Below are 16,636 nucleotides of genomic sequence, written 5' to 3' on the forward strand. Positions count from 1 at the left end.
CACAAAAAAACAATACAAGATTGTTTTATTATAAAGCACTGTACTATTAAGCAAATTAAAAGACGAAGAGGCTTCAAAAGATTTAAGAGCCCGAAACGCGTCTTTCCACTATTTTATACCTAAAAAACTTCTCAAGTAATGTGTACCTGTTTGTAAAAATACCTTTTTGCGCGCCTTAGATCTAGGACATAATAGAGTCAATGGTGTATTAAGTCGATTATTATTTAAAATAGGACAAATATATTTACAAGTATATTTAAAACAGGACAAATGCCTCTAGAATCCCGAGGTGGTGAGTCAAAGACAAAAATTTAAAAAAAAAAAAGAAATGATCATAAACTTTATTAAGTCTTTCTCTGTTATAGAGAGTCACTATTGTCGAGGCAGAAGTGAAAGGCAGTAACTGGCTAGCAACTTGAGCATTAAAAAAATGTGGAATCTTTATAATTCAAGTTTTGAAGACCACCGGGTGAAATAATCTTTTTTTAGATCCGTATTTAAGACCAAATTTAATTTGGGATTTAAGGCGCCTGAAACAGACGTCTGCTCACGCTGCTTGGAGTATAAATCCAAAATTTCAAATACGAAAGACCAAAATGAAAAACAGAACCTTAATGCGCAGAGTAGGCTCCATAAATTAAAATCTATAGCATTTTTCCAATTACTGCAAGAAGAGCGTCCAGGGTTATTAACAATGTCATACGATTGTGAAAAAAAATTTGTGCTACCGAAGCGGGTATCTTAAGCCAACCAGCAAGCCTATTATAAACGCCAATTTTATTTATATAATTTTACTGTAGTAGTTGGCTCATCCCATTCGCAACTAACAAAACAGAATGTATTCTCTTATGCCTGGAAACAAGTCGAAAGGTTCAAACGAGATCAGTTTGACAGACTTCAAAAACTAGACTTAACAGACATAACAGATCTGAGACTTTGTTCCGATGGATGCGGAGGACAAAATAAGAACCTAACAATGATCACCATGGTATCGGTTTGGTTTCAAGGTGCTCCAGATCACATTCAATCCGTAGAGTTAATATTGTGAATACAGTGACGGGCCCACCTGATATGCATACCACCTGACCGGGTTTTCGCAAATATTGAGAAGAGAGTACGCAAGGAGGAGACCATTATTATTCCAGAGAAGTACCATGAAATATTTGAGGAATTTGGTACCGTGCAAATTCTGGGAACAGACTGGAAGGTTTTTGATTGGCAGGAACAAGTCAAACTTAACATAAAATCGACTTCGTCACTACATTTTAAAATAAATTCATGTCCTAAACGTATATTATTTAGAAAAAACTAATCAGGAAATCATTGTTAAAGGAGAGCCATTTTATAGACACTCCGTTAGTAAAGCACAAGGAATATGCAAAAAAGGAAAAACACTGATGACTGTCAATCCTTCTGAAATGAACATAGGTTGTCCAAACTTAAAGCCAGAAAAAAATATTAAAAAAAGGATAAAAAGGTTAAAAAAGGATTATTTTTAAGTTTATCTTTGTTATTAAAAAAAATAATAATAAAAAATGTTCTCAAAGAAATAACGTCTCTCATTAAACAGTAAAAAACTTTAAAGTTCAAAAACAGATAAATCTTGGCCTAAGTTTCAAAATCAGTTATATCCACAGCATTTTTTTAAATAAGTGTTTAAAATTAAGAAAAAAAATCATTATTTCTTTGCTATATTTTATTAGGAACCCATCACCTTTCGGTTGGTCCAATAATATTGTTTATAAATAAATGGCAGATTTTTGCAATTATCTCAGTTTTATTACAAAGTGATATATCTGGTTTTGCATCTAGAGGACTCAATTAATTTAACTTTTTTTATACAGGGTGATTCCAGATTCATTAAGAATGGGCGGGCAATCTCTGAACTGGAGATACTACACACCAAAATATGGCGATTGAGCTTAACATCTTATATAAATGTTGCAGGTTTACGAGATACAGAGTATTTAAAGTTAGAATTTTAATATGAAATTTCTTAATAATTTTGTGATTTAAAGCAGTATCGTCTCGAAAATTGGCGACTTTATGTGTTTTGACATGAAAATTACGAGTTTTGTGGTGAATTTAGCATTATTTATACCTGGCGTTAGTTACCACCCTGTTACTTAGGTAAATTACAACATATCGTTTTTGCCTAATCAGTTACGGCTAAAACGACTAGAAAATCTAAAAGGAAGTTCAATTTTGAATAAAAAAGGTTCTCTTGTTTATTTCATGTAACTATCAGTTTTTAAGTTATTTGCATTTTAAACATTAGGCGTAAAAAATGACTTGTGTCAGTACTTATCAGTTTTTCGTGTAAAGAAATTATATGAAAAACAAACAAATAAACTGTCTCGTAATTGAATTTTGTTGATAAGTTAATCAGAATGTTAGTTCCTTAGTTCCAAGCAAGAATAAGCAGCGATATGGGATTTTAAAGGTTTACGTATAAAATTATCAATAATTGTAGCCGGATGTGTGTTTGTATGTGTTCTTTTAAAGTTGCCTAATATTCTTGCTTCCGAACTGGCAATATTCCGATATCAATTAAGGAATTTAACTCGATATAACTGAATATTTTGTATGCATTGTAATATATTGTATATACATTTTAATTTTAGATGTTATATTAAGGGGATTTTCAGCAGACTGATAATTTAGAATTTAAATTTTTTCATTTAAGTTCACAGCATAGTATTAGGATATAGACTTAACACATTTCATGTTAAATAATATGTTAAATAATAAAATATTATAATATTTATGCACACTCAATTTAAATAATTATTTCGTTCAATATTAATAATAAATTTTGTATATTGGCGAGGTTTTTCGTACTTACCCAGGTTTTTCCTCAGTAATTAGTAGTTCTAATTTAGGTATATATCTTATATTATTGTACTATTTTTGAAATAAATATTATTAAAATATAAAGACTGTTAAAATAAATAAGGGAGGGATAAAAAAAATTCTGTTTGAAACATGCCTAATTGTTCCTTCAGAACTTTGGGTGGGTAGATGTGGGTTGGAATCTTCCTCCTTTATTAGTATTTTTTACCTTCACAACAAAAAAAGGAAAAACTGGTTAAAAAAACTGTTTTTTTTTATTTGATCATACATAGTGGCTTAATTAATAATAATTTAACCTACATTATTAATGTGCAACGATTATAACATTATAGTACTCTCAGACCAATTAACTTTACCCATAAAATTAACAATCTCACCCATACCTAAGAATTAAAGAAGAAATTCAGCCTTTACATATTAGTTTTTCCACCCTTATATTAAGAAAATAATATTCCAGGCATAAACAACAAAGATTATAAAAATATTCAAACACTCTTCGAAAACACAATAAGACCTACTCATCTTTTTTATCATCGCCTGCCCCAATGTTAAGTTTCTTGCTCAATTTTATGTTCTCCTCGGCCAACCTATCATATTCCTTAGCCAAATTGTCAGCCTGAGTCTTAACAGCTTGCTTATCCTTCTTCTCTAGAGCAAGCTCTTCTTTCATATCCTCGATCACCTTTTTCAACTGATTAATCTAAAAACCATCCCTTATAGAATGAACTCTACAAATAAATTTCTCACTGACCTCCTTATCATGTGCTTCATTGGTATCGTTCTGTTGCGCTTCACCACTTTTTTGGGCCAAAAGACTCCGGGCAGCAGTGGTGGCACTTTGGGCTTGAGCCAAAGAGGCAGCAGATTGAGCTTCTAGACCAGCCTGGGTGGAAATAAGGATTACAAGACGCCTAATAACCTGAGAGAGGTTAAATGGTTAATAATAAACTTGCTCAGATAAGTCATTCAAACATTACCAGTGCAAGGAACAGTGAAAATCCGGAAATATAAAAGTTCCTTTGTGCTCTAAAAAGTCTCATGCTGCCCTGCATTTCCCTGTCTAAATGGGCATGGCCACCATCTTGTTCTTCTATTAAAAGCTATGATCAGTAACAGTATAGATAAGTGGGCAGATTTTACATGCTTACCTAGATTTGAATATTTTCTCATTTCCCTGATGGCGTCAAGGAGGAATAATACAAGAATACCCAGCAGTATTAAGAAGTACATTCCAGCTTGCCTTTGAAGTGCTTGCAAAAACCTACAATTATTGATAAAGGACATAAATATTGCATTTTTTCTTTGGTTAAATATCTAGTATTTTACACAAAATTATAAGTCATGCCTGAATACTGAAAGGACTAAATTAAATACCCCAATTAAATAGTTTAGCATTTGGGACAAGGGGTAAAGTAAAGTAAAGTAATTTATTAATGTCAAAATAGAAGGATACAAAGTATTCATACAAGTCAATTATGTATACCTTATGTAAAACACTTCCAAACTATATACAAGTAATTAAAATTTTTTAGTAAAATATTTAAGTTTAAAAAGGCTTTGGAGCATAATTCTGTCTTAACTGCATTTTTAAAAAAGCTGTATTGCAAGGTTTTTATGTTTGTTCGAAGATTATTGAATAAACCATTCCTTCTAGGTCAACTCCCATCGTAACAACTATGGCCAAAACTCATTTTTTGACCAGATCAGCTAAATTAGCAAATAACTGTTCAACTCAGTCGGATTACTTTCAAAATAGCAAAATATTTCTTTAAATGAAATGCTGATTATCCATAATATTATTGTACCTCTCCTTTTTGTGGCAAAACACAAAACTTCACACTCCTGGTTAAGCTTAATTAAACTTATAATAAATTTTGACTGTATTTTTGCTTTAATCTTTGATTATTTTTTTGAATATCTATTTACTTAAATTGTGATACCTGGTTAGGATTAAATAAAATTTGATAGTTTTAAATTTTTTCTATTGTAAATTTTCTTTACTTTGGGCAGTGCCTCGTTGATAAATAAATAAGTAATTTAACAGCTATAAACTCCAGTCGACTTTGGCACCTTGATAGATGGCAATAAGATGCTACAATACTGCTGCAGCATGTAGTTTGATAGTTGTAAATATCACTGCGAGTTAAAAATGCATCTTGTGATCTCTTAACATAAAGAACACATTCAATAATGTAAACCAACGGCAAGGTGATTTATTAAGTTTAATGAGTGCTGACCTGCAATCATCCCTATATATACCCCAAACTTATATAATTCTTACAGTCTTACACTGTAACCCAAATATTTTTATTTTTTTTAATTTTTACCAAACATTGTCTAACAGCAAATTCCTAATAATAAGACAACTTAATTATCCTTAAAAGATGAAGAGTAATTATTATACTTTTTTAATTTATTTATTTATTTAGAAAATGTACAGTACAAACATGTGTATAATCCTATCTCTAGATCTGAGTTTCACAAATTTATTTCATGCACCTAGGTGTTTATCAGAAATTTATTATACATCATTCCTAATATTAAATTATGACACAAGTGAAATAATGTATTCCTGTAGCCTTAACTTAATATTAATATTGATTATTAATAACAAAATTTATATTCAATGATCATTGAGATATAAAGAGTTTTAAATTAACAATCCCCATTTGATCTTAAACAATCTGACAACACATCACAATAAATTACAAAAATTTTAAAACAGATTATTCATGTTTTATGAAATAAATATTTTGACCTGTTTAATATATTGATAATAATTTTTTGGTTCTCTTATACTATTAGGCAGATTATATATTTTTGGTGCAACTACAGACGCAAATCTCTGGTTGCTATCAAACCTCCTGAAAGGGACAATCAACATATTATTATAATTATTCCTGGTAGGATAAGCATGATCTACATGCTGTTTATTTTTATTTCCAAAACAATAAAGATAATTGCTTAAAAAGTATAGACCTCTAACATTTAAAATGCTCTCATTGTATAGTTGATTTGTTGGATATAGATAATCTTTTCTGTATATAATCTTTAATAGGTAATTCTGAATTACATTTAACTGACTGAGAGCATTATTGTAAAGTCCTCCCCAGGCTATGATACCGTATCCTAATATCACAGATATAACTAGCTAACGCAACAGATAAATATTCGAATAGCAAAGCTTGTCCCCCGTAAAATCGACGGTCGCACCTGACCGACACTGGAGCGCCTAATAAAATATACTGAAATGCGGCGCAGCGTTGCCGTATGTTATAATAAATCCGCATTTAATACAAAAAGCCTGTGTAAAAAAACATTTGTATATATTTCAATAAAGTACATGGAGTATTTACAAAAGAAAAACAAAATTATATATCGTGTATAGTTTCTTAGAATAGGAGGTATATAAAAGCACATTATAATACATACAAAACTATAAATTACTACCTATTTAATACAAACTTATGGGCAAAATAACAGAAGAGGCACAATAAATCTTTTAGCATGGTGGTTTAGTAAGTGTTCAAAATTTAAGTAAGTGATCATTTTATATTAAGTAAAGACGTAAGGACGATATGCTGAATCAAAGAAAGCGAATTTTGTTCTATATTTATTAACCTACTAGTACTAGTAGCTAACATTTTGTTTACTATTACTTTGGCATGCGTTACGAAAATATTTTTAAAGCTAAGAACTACACTTAAAACCTTTGCAAAATTATAGTGTAAAGATAATCAAAAATATATTAAGGTTTTAACTTAAAACTAAAAATCGAATAATAACTTTAAAAATAAATAAGATTTGTGTAATATTATACTAAAGAAAGTATAATATTACACAAATTAACTAGTCAAAAACAGTTTGGCTGGCAGAATAAAGCCAGAATGTAATTTTTGTTAGAAAATAACTGGAGATTACGGAAATAATTTTTAATTAGAAAAAAAATTAGTGTATCGTGTTTTTTTGTCCAATTAAAATTGTTTTCCCTTTTAACACCCCTGTAAAAAAATCGAACCATTTAAATCGAACCATCTCTGAGCCTAGGTTAATGTAATTTTTTTTTCTTTTTGCAAGTCCTAATAGTTGCCATTAGAGTTTGTGCCTTTAACCTGAAATGCGCTGTATAATTTATTGTTTTTTATTTATGTTTTAAATTTTTAATTTTTTGGGTTTTATTGTGCAAATTTTTTCGGTTCCATTTACAAAATTTATATAAATTAGTATATACAAGTTTTGTTAACAAAAATACCTTATGCTCATACCAATTATGATCAGATGGTCCCAACCACTTCATATTTTTAGTTAAAATTTTGTTTTTTATTTTGGTACCAACAAATTCCTGATGCTTAATTTTTTCAAACTCGTTTGCAAAAATGTACATACATTTTTCTACAACATTGGTAACATCTGCAGAAGGACTTATTAGATAGTTGTTTTCGTGGCCACCGTAATTCTTATTTAGTATAAATATTTGGGATGGATCGGTTAAATAAGAATCAGATTTTAAAATAGAGGCACAATTTTTGGAATTAAATTTTTCCAAAACTTTCTTAACTAAGTATCCGGCATAATATGAATTTGCACACTCTTCCAAAGCATGGTGTTTGATAATGGGCTCTTTGCTTTTAACTGTTGGAATGTCATTAATTTTTTCGGAATCTAAAATTTCAATATTATTTTTCGATGTCGTTTGGTGTGCCTCTTTTTTAGGGATATTATTTAAAATTAATTGTTTGTCGACATCATTCTCACAATTGGATAATTTTGAAGGAGTTAGTAAATCTGTTACACTTTTAATTCTAAAAAATAATCGAAAAGATCTGGCCGTTGGGATAATCTTCCAACCACCGCTTTGTCGAGCTAAGGAAAAGAAATTTTCCAAAAAATCTTGGTTTAATCTGTTAGTTAATAAAAAATTATTATTTTCTTTTTTTTGGTCTGCATAAAGGATTTCTATGGCATTTATAGTTTGAACTAACCCTTTAAAACATGGTGGCTTACTTTTGGATATTCCTTTTAATTGTTTTTTTATTTAAAACCTCGCTAACTTTTATTATGGATTCAAAAACCTGTTTACCTTTTTGCAAAACATCTATAACTAATGAGTTTTTCGAACTCACTCCACAGTTATAAGGATTTTTAGTATATAATCGTTTGCTATTAAGAGCATCAAATAAATTGTTCATGATGGTTATAAAATTTGAGGTATTAGTACCAATTTTTTCATCAACTATAGATTTTTGAACGGATGTCTTTACAGCTGCAGCCATAGTATTTGAGAATAATTGTAGTGCTAATTTGCAGGACATCTTTTCAAAGGCATCAGGATTTATATGCTTATCTGTTATTTTTGGAAGCATTCTGGCTGATTGAGATGCTTTGTCAATTTCGTATATTTTTTTAATAACATCAAAGCAGATACTTTCATTTAAAAGTTCAAACCTTATTGAAGACTGCCAGTTATTCCTGACGCTTTTGAAAAGATGAGGGACATCATATAAAGAAATGATCTTTTTTTCTTTTAAATAAAAGTAAGGCTTTTCTGCCGTTTCACCCAACAGTTTTATTGCGCCTCTATTATTGGTACCCTGATCACAAACCGTGGCCAGTGGCCAGTGGTTTTGCAAAACATCTATAACTAATGAGTTTTTCAAACTCACTCCACAGTTATAAGGATTTTTAGTATATAATCGTTTGCTATTAAGAGCATCAAATAAATTGTTCATGATGGTTATAAAATTTGAGGTATTAGTACCAATTTTTTCATCAACTATAGATTTTTGAACGGATGTCTTTACAGCTGCAGCCATAGTATTTGAGAATAATTGTAGTGCTAATTTGCAGGACATCTTTTCAAAGGCATCAGGATTTATATGCTTATCTGTTATTTTTGGAAGCATTCTGGCTGATTGAGATGCTTTGTCAATTTCATATATTTTTGTAATAACATCAAAGCAGATACTTTCATTTAAAAGTTCAAACCTTATTGAAGACTGCCAGTTATTCCTGACGCTTTTGAAAAGATGAGGGACATCATATAAAGAAATGATTTTTTTTTCTTTTAAATAAAAGTAAGGCTTTTCTGCCGTTTCACCCAACAGTTTCATTGCGCCTCTATTATTGGTACCCTGATCACAAACCGTGGCCAGTGGTAAAAAGCTCATTTTGTCTAGAACAGTTAGAACGTACAAAATAATATTTTTTAAGTTTTCTTTACAGACTGTATTTTTTGAAAAAAAATATCCTAGTGGAAATTTCCAGAAAGAATATATTCCTTTCATGGAAAAAACGAGAGCATGGTTGGCTTTATTTTGAGTCCTACCAAAAGGACCCAAGTCCTCAAACCCCTCTATTAAATCTAATTTTTTATTAGATTCCAAATTTTCTTTCAAACTTATTTCATCAAATGCTACAAGACATTTTTTTTCATTTTTTGTCATTGCCTGGGCCTTTTGCTGTAAAAAAACTTGAATATCTTCATCAATGCCTGTTTTAAAATCATTTTTTGCGATCCACTTTTGAATTGTTGAAATAGCTGGTAAGATGATGCCTTTTTTTTCAGAAATAAATAAGCAGACGAAGATTTATAATAAAAACATAAACAAAATTCTCTTTCTTTTTGATTCCAAACCACACGTTTCTTACCTCTTAATTGCATTTCAACAAAAGTTTTTGCCACTGGAGATAACAAACTTAAAAGCGGTAAGGGCGACGACATTGCAAGTTTGGATTTTTGTATTTTTCTGTGTAATCTAAAAATTATTTTTTTAAAATTCTTATTCTTTTTAGTAACACGTGTAATTTTTCTTTTTAATTTTAATTTTCTTGGAGTCACAATTTTGTCTGGTAACGAACATAAATTGCTGACAAACTCGGATTCTACACTGTTATTATGTTTTCTTCGTTTTGTTGAAGAACGTTTTGGACTAAAATCGAGTAGTGATGTTTCCAGTTCTGCATATGTTCTTTTTGGAGTCAACACTTTTAGACTATCTGGGCAGTCAGTAGCAAAAGGACTGGTTTCATTAAGAGCATAGTTTCTGGGAACGGCATCTTTTTTCAGGTAAAACTGCTTGGATGTACGAAAGTCCTCACTCGTGAAGTGATCCATACAAAGGTATTTATTGCGTAGGGTTTCTTCGGAAAATGTAGCCAATTTAGCGTTTCCTATATAAAGCAAAGAAAAAATATTTTTGTATTTATAAATCCTAATATTATTAAAGTCAATTATTTGTTTACTTTTGGGATTCAAGGTAGCCAAAAGACAAGTAAAAGATAACTTTTTGCTTTTTTTTATTGTTTTCAATTTTTTGTTCCATTGCTAATATTGAGAAAAAAATAACGTTAAATTATTAAAGCAGTTTTAAAAATGCAAAAAATAAATATAAGGCCAATATGAATTTGATTGTAGTGGCCAAAACACGAATCGTCGCGTGAAAACAAGATCTTCAAATCTTATTACCTTTTAACCTAATTACTTTTTTTTTAATTTATTTGGTATTGCAAAATTTGCTAAATTAGAGTTTTGTATTGGGACGGTAGTTCTAGACCGATTTTTTAGAAAAAATATATCAAAATATTGGGACAGAATTGCTGCTTTTAAAAAGTCTTTGTTCTTATTTGGTTGCTACTAAAAAAATTAAGTAATTGCCAAAAAGTGGTTCAATAGATTTTGGAAGAGGTTTTCAAAACAAAATAAAACAGCATCAAAGCTATTTTTATATGGTTATTTGATCGTATATTGACAGATGCGTTCCACCACTATGTTTATCGTTTTAACTCAGTTTTAAATTATTTTAAATAATAATCTGTCAACTATTGACGTGCATGTCATAATAATTATGGAATGGTATATCTTCTTTAACTTATGGTATATCTTTATTTTAGAGCAAAAAAGAACTTAATAAAGTAATGTCGGGAGTAATTATAAAATTTACTTACCAGAATTTATTATCCATTTATCGCATAAACCCTTTATTTTTACTGGAAACCTAAACATTCTAATTGAAGAGTTTCTTCGTGAATTTCGACAATTAAAATATTCACATCTAGAACCACCAGGTCGTTTTTTGGAAGAGTCTCCATCATTTTAATATAATGTTTTAATCGAAAACATGGAATGGAATAAAAACATGGAATTTGGTAAATAATAAAAGTCTTAAATATTAAGAAACAACGCATTAACACAAATAAGAAACTCATTCGATCAGCGCAAAACACTTAACCACAACGGCAAAGTCAAACTACCTTTAAGTCCCAAAAATTGCCCTATTTATTTAAACTTTTACTCGGCTGACTGCGGTCTGCTGCCTGCTTCACCTAAACTCGACAACAAGGGCTGCGTAATTCATCGATGGTCAGCCCGCTCAAAAAGCCGGCTGACATTTCGGGGCCCGCATTTTTACTATTGGAGTATTTATCTGTTGCGTTAGCTAGTTATATCTGTGCTAATATTTATTCCACTAATGATTTGTATATCATAGTTATAATTGTATGAGGTAATATGTTTCTTATCTGGTAAAATTTGTGAATTCGACCTCTTAATTTGTTTGTTACATCATGAATATGTTCTAACAATTTAAGATATGCCCAAGTGTTTAGTATGTGACACCTCATATATTGTTGTATTGGCTTGTTCAAGAGTAATTGAGTTGTATAGAGGTCTATTTGATTCAGTAAGAGAGAAAGCAACATAAATTGTTTTAGCAAGATTAAGTGATAATTTACGAGAATTTAGTCATGTTTTTACTCTACTTAGACCAATAACAATTTTGTCACTTACTGAATCCCATGATGAACCAGTAAAATACAGTACTGTATCATCTGCAAAGGAAATTGACATGCCATTAATATCTAGATCCAGTAATGAATTTATATAGCAAATAAACAATAATGGGCCAAGCACTGTGCCCTGTGGTATACCCATAAAGACATTCAAAGGATCACTATAAATATTACCTATTTTAACAATTTGAGATCTCTGATGTAAATAAGTTTCAAAAACATTCAACTGTGCACCCCTTGTTTAGACTTATCCTATTTTATGTTCAAATTAGATTTAACGTCTTATTGTGCATTTACATTCGTGACGTCATATTAGGTATTAAGTTGAAGAGAGGAGCGGCAAAACCGCTGATGAATTGCCATTTATGTCGAATGTCAGTGGTCATGTCATATATCACTACTTCTTTAGAATTCAATCATCAAGCAACATCATCAGCCGGCTTTGCCGATTTCCCTGCATCATTTTTATCTTTGAGTTTAATATCAAGTTGTAACAAAGCAATCCACAATTAGTGTATGTGAATATCTTGGCAGTAAAGACATTAAAAACCAATAGCAGCATTATTATCACAAGAAATTTCATGATACAACCAGCGACCTACATAAGGAGTATCCGCCTATTTAAGGAGATCTCTACACCCCTGACACCAAACTTCTCAAGAGCCTCAAGCAGCTGGGTGTGAGACAGTGTCAAATGCCTTGGCTAAATCGAGAAAGACAGCTATACATTTTTGATCTGAGTCTAAGTTTATTTTTATTTGGTCAACCAATTTAAATAATGCATCATTAGTGCTTCTGCTTCTCTATAAAACCATATTGATTTTTATTCAGTAGTTTATTTGATAATAAATAGTCATAGAATCTGACTTTAAGGCATTTTTTGAAAATTGTAAAAGTTGTAATAACACTAATGGGTCTGTAGTTGGAAATATCTGATTTTGTTCCTTTTTTATATAATAGGAGTTATAACAGCGCATTTAAAAGCCGTAGGCACTATTCCTGTGGTAAAGATGAGATTTATTATATGAATTAGTGGTTTTATTATAGTGCAATGTACTTTTTTTAGTCGACAATTATTTTTAAAACTTTTAATATGTTTGATAAGCTCATTTGTTGTGACTGGAGTGAGTGACATAGAATTTGGTATATTGTAGGAGTTACCCACATCAAATGAGCTTTTTCAGCAGCCATTTTTTCCTCCACGTTTGCAAAGTACTTGTTACAGTAATTGGTTAGTTCCAGTTGGTCTGCAATTATTATGTCATGTTTTATTTAGCCATTTCAGCGTTAGTCTTAGTCTTTTTATCATTTGCGGCATCTTTTATTATTTTATAGATTTGCCTAGTATTGTTCATGTTGTCCAATATCTGGTTTTTATAGTAATGAGTTTTAGCTTGATGAATTGTTTCGTTTAAAATGTGGAGTATTTTTGTCTGAGATTTTGGTTATTTTTATTTTTAAGAGTTTGTTTTTTTAATTTATCTCTATGTTTGATTGAACATATAATACCATATGTAATCCAAGATTTAATTTTTTTATACTTTTTATGATAACAAGTTTTTGTTGTTTTACAGTTTTCATGTAATGTATTAAAAGTTTAAAAAAACATGCATCCTGCATCCTGAGCAACTGTTACATGTTCCCAGGTTTCATTTTCCAGTGATTTAAGAAATTGATCATCATTATATGAGATATAGTTGTGATATAAAAATATGGTCTATACAGGTTTGAGTATCTGATGTTACTCTAGTAAATGATTTAATACAAGGATCAAATCCTAAGGAGGACAATACTGATGTCAATGTCAGACAAGAACAAGTCATAATACAAAACCAATAAACTGAAAAAAACTAAATACTTTAGGCAGCTTAGGTAAGCAGCATATAAAATTTTAACAGTCTTCAAAAATTGATTTGACTCAAAAATAGCCGAAAAAATATCAAGCTCACAACTTCAGAGTATACTACAGGCAAGAGAGAATTAAATGGGAGAGTTTTTATACATATAGAAATATTTATGATTATAAGGTTATAATCACTGGAGCAATTTTGCGTTTGAATGTAGCTATAGTGCCATTAAACAGGTCAAATATATGAAACCATGAGCAAGCTCAATAGAAAGGTGCATTTCTTGCTAAGTTAGTAGTCTATTTTCTAAATAAAAACGAAGGTGTTTTCTAGTGCGTATAGGGGAATCAAAAAAGTTTAAGCCCCTTAAAAGATCAGGTGCATCAATTTTATATTTGCATAGTTTAAATAAAAAAAAGCCGGCTATGCAGAATAATGCAGTGCCTCAGAGATAACAAATTAAATCTTGTTTATGGTCATACCACCTTGGAGGGTATATTATATCAATTTTGAAGCATAGATATTTCAAAAACCTGCGCTGAACTTATTCAAGTCTGTCTATATAGACATTAGAGTTGGGGCATCACACCATTGCTGCATAAACTAATTTAGAACTAATTAGGCTTCAAACTTGTTGATCTGATTATGACATTAACAGTTTTCAAGAAAGATTTAATAACTTCATCAATGTGTTTGTTGAATGTAAGTTTGTTATCATCTATGACCCCTAGATCCCTCATAGAGTCGACATTTTCTAGGGAAGTATTATCTAACCTATAATTGTGCTTAATTTCATTGTGAATATTTGAGATTGACATACACTTAACAACAAGAGAAATATTTTAAAGTCATCTGCAAATAAAAGAAACTCAGACACAATGGTACCAGTGATATGATTGACAAATATATAAAAAATTAATGGGGCAAGATTGCTTCCTTGAGGGATAACAATTTGACTTAAAGCCATTGAATCCAATAAACTGGGTATGATCTTTCAGATAGGAAACAAAGAGTTTTACAAGGCCATGATGGAAACCCATAGAAATCATTTTTTCAATCATAAGACCGTATAAATATTCTGACTGCAGAAGCTGATCCACCCCAAGCCAAAATCCCATAGGAGATGACCAAGTGATATATGCCATATTAGACATTTAACATCGTACTCTGAGATACACAGTCGTAGAGGTTTCTCAGTAAAAACACACTGCTTCTCAATTTTCTGGATAGATGATCTATATGAATATCTCAAGTGAGTTTTGGGCCAGATATAAAACAGGAATTCTGCCTTAGACGTATTTCTGGAATCTTGAGTGCCTCTCATTAGTTTGTTAACATTAAGCCAATTTATGGCCTCCAATTGTGTTTCATTTGATCTCCAATTCAAGCTATCAAGATTTTGATTATGAATAGTAAGAGTAGTGTAGTGTCATTCACAAAAAGAATGTAGGAGGCTAGTTTATCCAATGGCAGGTCATTTATAAAAAGGAGAAAAAGAAGTCTTTAAGGCATGTAAAGTAAGGCCTTCTGAGTTCTTTGAAGAAATTCAAATTCAAAAAGTGCTTTATTGTCATAAAATATAAATTTTGCTGACAAAGCATATAATAAAAACCTAAGCAGTACATACATAAATACATTGGAAAATGGATTAAAATTTACTATATAAAACATATCTAAATTAAATCATATACATAACAATAACAAGCAATCAATATTAGAGCTCATCCTGATAGAAGTCATACACACTGTAATAAGCCCTATTTAAAAGTAGTTTTTTTAATTGACAGAGAAAACTTTTAAGAGGAAAAGTTGTTCTTAAATGGACTGGTAAATGATTAAACATTTTTCGACCCTCGTAAATCAGAAACTTTTTTACCAGAGAAGATTTGGGAATTGGTAAAGTGCATTTGATGTGTTTCATGTTCAGGAATAGGCCCTCGGAGTTAATCACAGTTTTTAAAGAAAAGGGAACATGTCTCCAGAATGAAAAGGGATGTAAGAGTTAAAATTCTTTGAGTCACAAAGTGTGGTCTACACAATTCTCTTTGTGTTATACTGACAATAAAGCGGACTGCTTTTTTTTGAAGAACAAAAACTAATTTGAGTAAGCCCTGATTAGCAACACCCCAGAATGGTGGACCATACCTAAGGTCAGACTCAAATAATGAGAAGTAAACTGTCCGGGCTAGTTGTTTACCCAATTCCTCCCTAACCACTCACATAGCAAAACATCCTGATGAGAGCTTACTTCCTAATGATAATATATGATTAAAGAAAAATTAAAAAATTTTAAAGTGTAATTCCTGGTCAATTAGTATACCCAAAAAGTTAGATGTTGTAGTTTCTGGCAACGCATGACCATCTAAGAAAAACTACATTATTCCCCAAGAGGGGTACATTTGAATCAGTTTTTCAGTTTAGTTAATTAAATTCAAATAGAGAAACCTTCAAGTCAAGGTCTTCCACTATTCTGTGCCCCTTGATGATAAAATATAATTACAAAATATGAAATTATTGTAGGCAATACATGATGTCATGACTTTCAATTATTAATCTTATATTGATGCCACTTTAGAGTTCAAGTATTAGTAAAAATGGAAATATAGCAGAAGCGAAGGTGATGCAAGATAATTATTTGTTAGCTATTATGTGAGAAAACTTAAACATTCCAGTACATTTTCGAAACGATTTAAAAAAAAATAAAATTCTTTACCTGGACTTGAAAATGTTGTTCCATCTTCTGGCACTAGCGACGGGCAGTACCAAGAGCAGTACCACGGCAATTTCCGTGTACAAGAAGCCGGCGATTAAAGTCCACTGGATGCTCATCTTTGATGGTGTTTTTTTTTTTTTAATACTCGACAATGGAATAATTATAACAGTCGCGGCCCTCGCTCGTCTTAATTTGAAATACCGGGTAGGGTACGCTCGAAATAGCAAGATATTTTAAAGCTACGTGTACTATTAATGGATGAGTAACGAATTTAAAAATAAAACTTGTTTTTTCAGACCTTGGGCGGCTGGAATTTCGATATTTTTTGGAGACGTAGTGACTTTGACAGATGACACTTACTGAACTGTCACATAAATGCTACGATATGTTGCGGCGTTGCCGCCTGTTAAAATTATAAGTATTAGCACTTCATATA

At 30.9% G+C, this 16,636-nt stretch overlaps 1 protein-coding gene across 2 annotated transcripts; it reads right to left on the reverse strand.

Annotated features, from left to right (window-relative positions):
- Positions 1-3,088: 3,088 nt before the first annotated feature.
- On the reverse strand, positions 3,089-16,557 carry LOC126734061 (B-cell receptor-associated protein 31). 2 transcript variants are annotated; one of them, XM_050437580.1, is made up of 5 exons: positions 16,201-16,557; positions 4,002-4,114; positions 3,831-3,940; positions 3,605-3,772; positions 3,089-3,553 (listed from the first exon to the last, which is right to left on the reverse strand). In XM_050437580.1, exons 1-5 carry the CDS (start codon positions 16,314-16,316, stop codon positions 3,368-3,370), a joined length of 693 nt encoding a protein of 230 aa, XP_050293537.1. In that variant the 5' UTR covers positions 16,317-16,557; the 3' UTR covers positions 3,089-3,367. The 2 variants fall into 2 exon arrangements, with proteins under 2 accessions (XP_050293537.1, XP_050293529.1); XM_050437572.1 differs by having other exon boundaries at positions 3,831-3,943; positions 16,201-16,554.
- Between the last annotated feature and the right edge of the window lie 79 nt (positions 16,558-16,636).

Source organism: Anthonomus grandis, chromosome 1, assembly GCF_022605725.1.
Source record: "Anthonomus grandis grandis chromosome 1, icAntGran1.3, whole genome shotgun sequence".
NCBI classification, from domain to species: domain Eukaryota; kingdom Metazoa; phylum Arthropoda; class Insecta; order Coleoptera; family Curculionidae; genus Anthonomus; species Anthonomus grandis.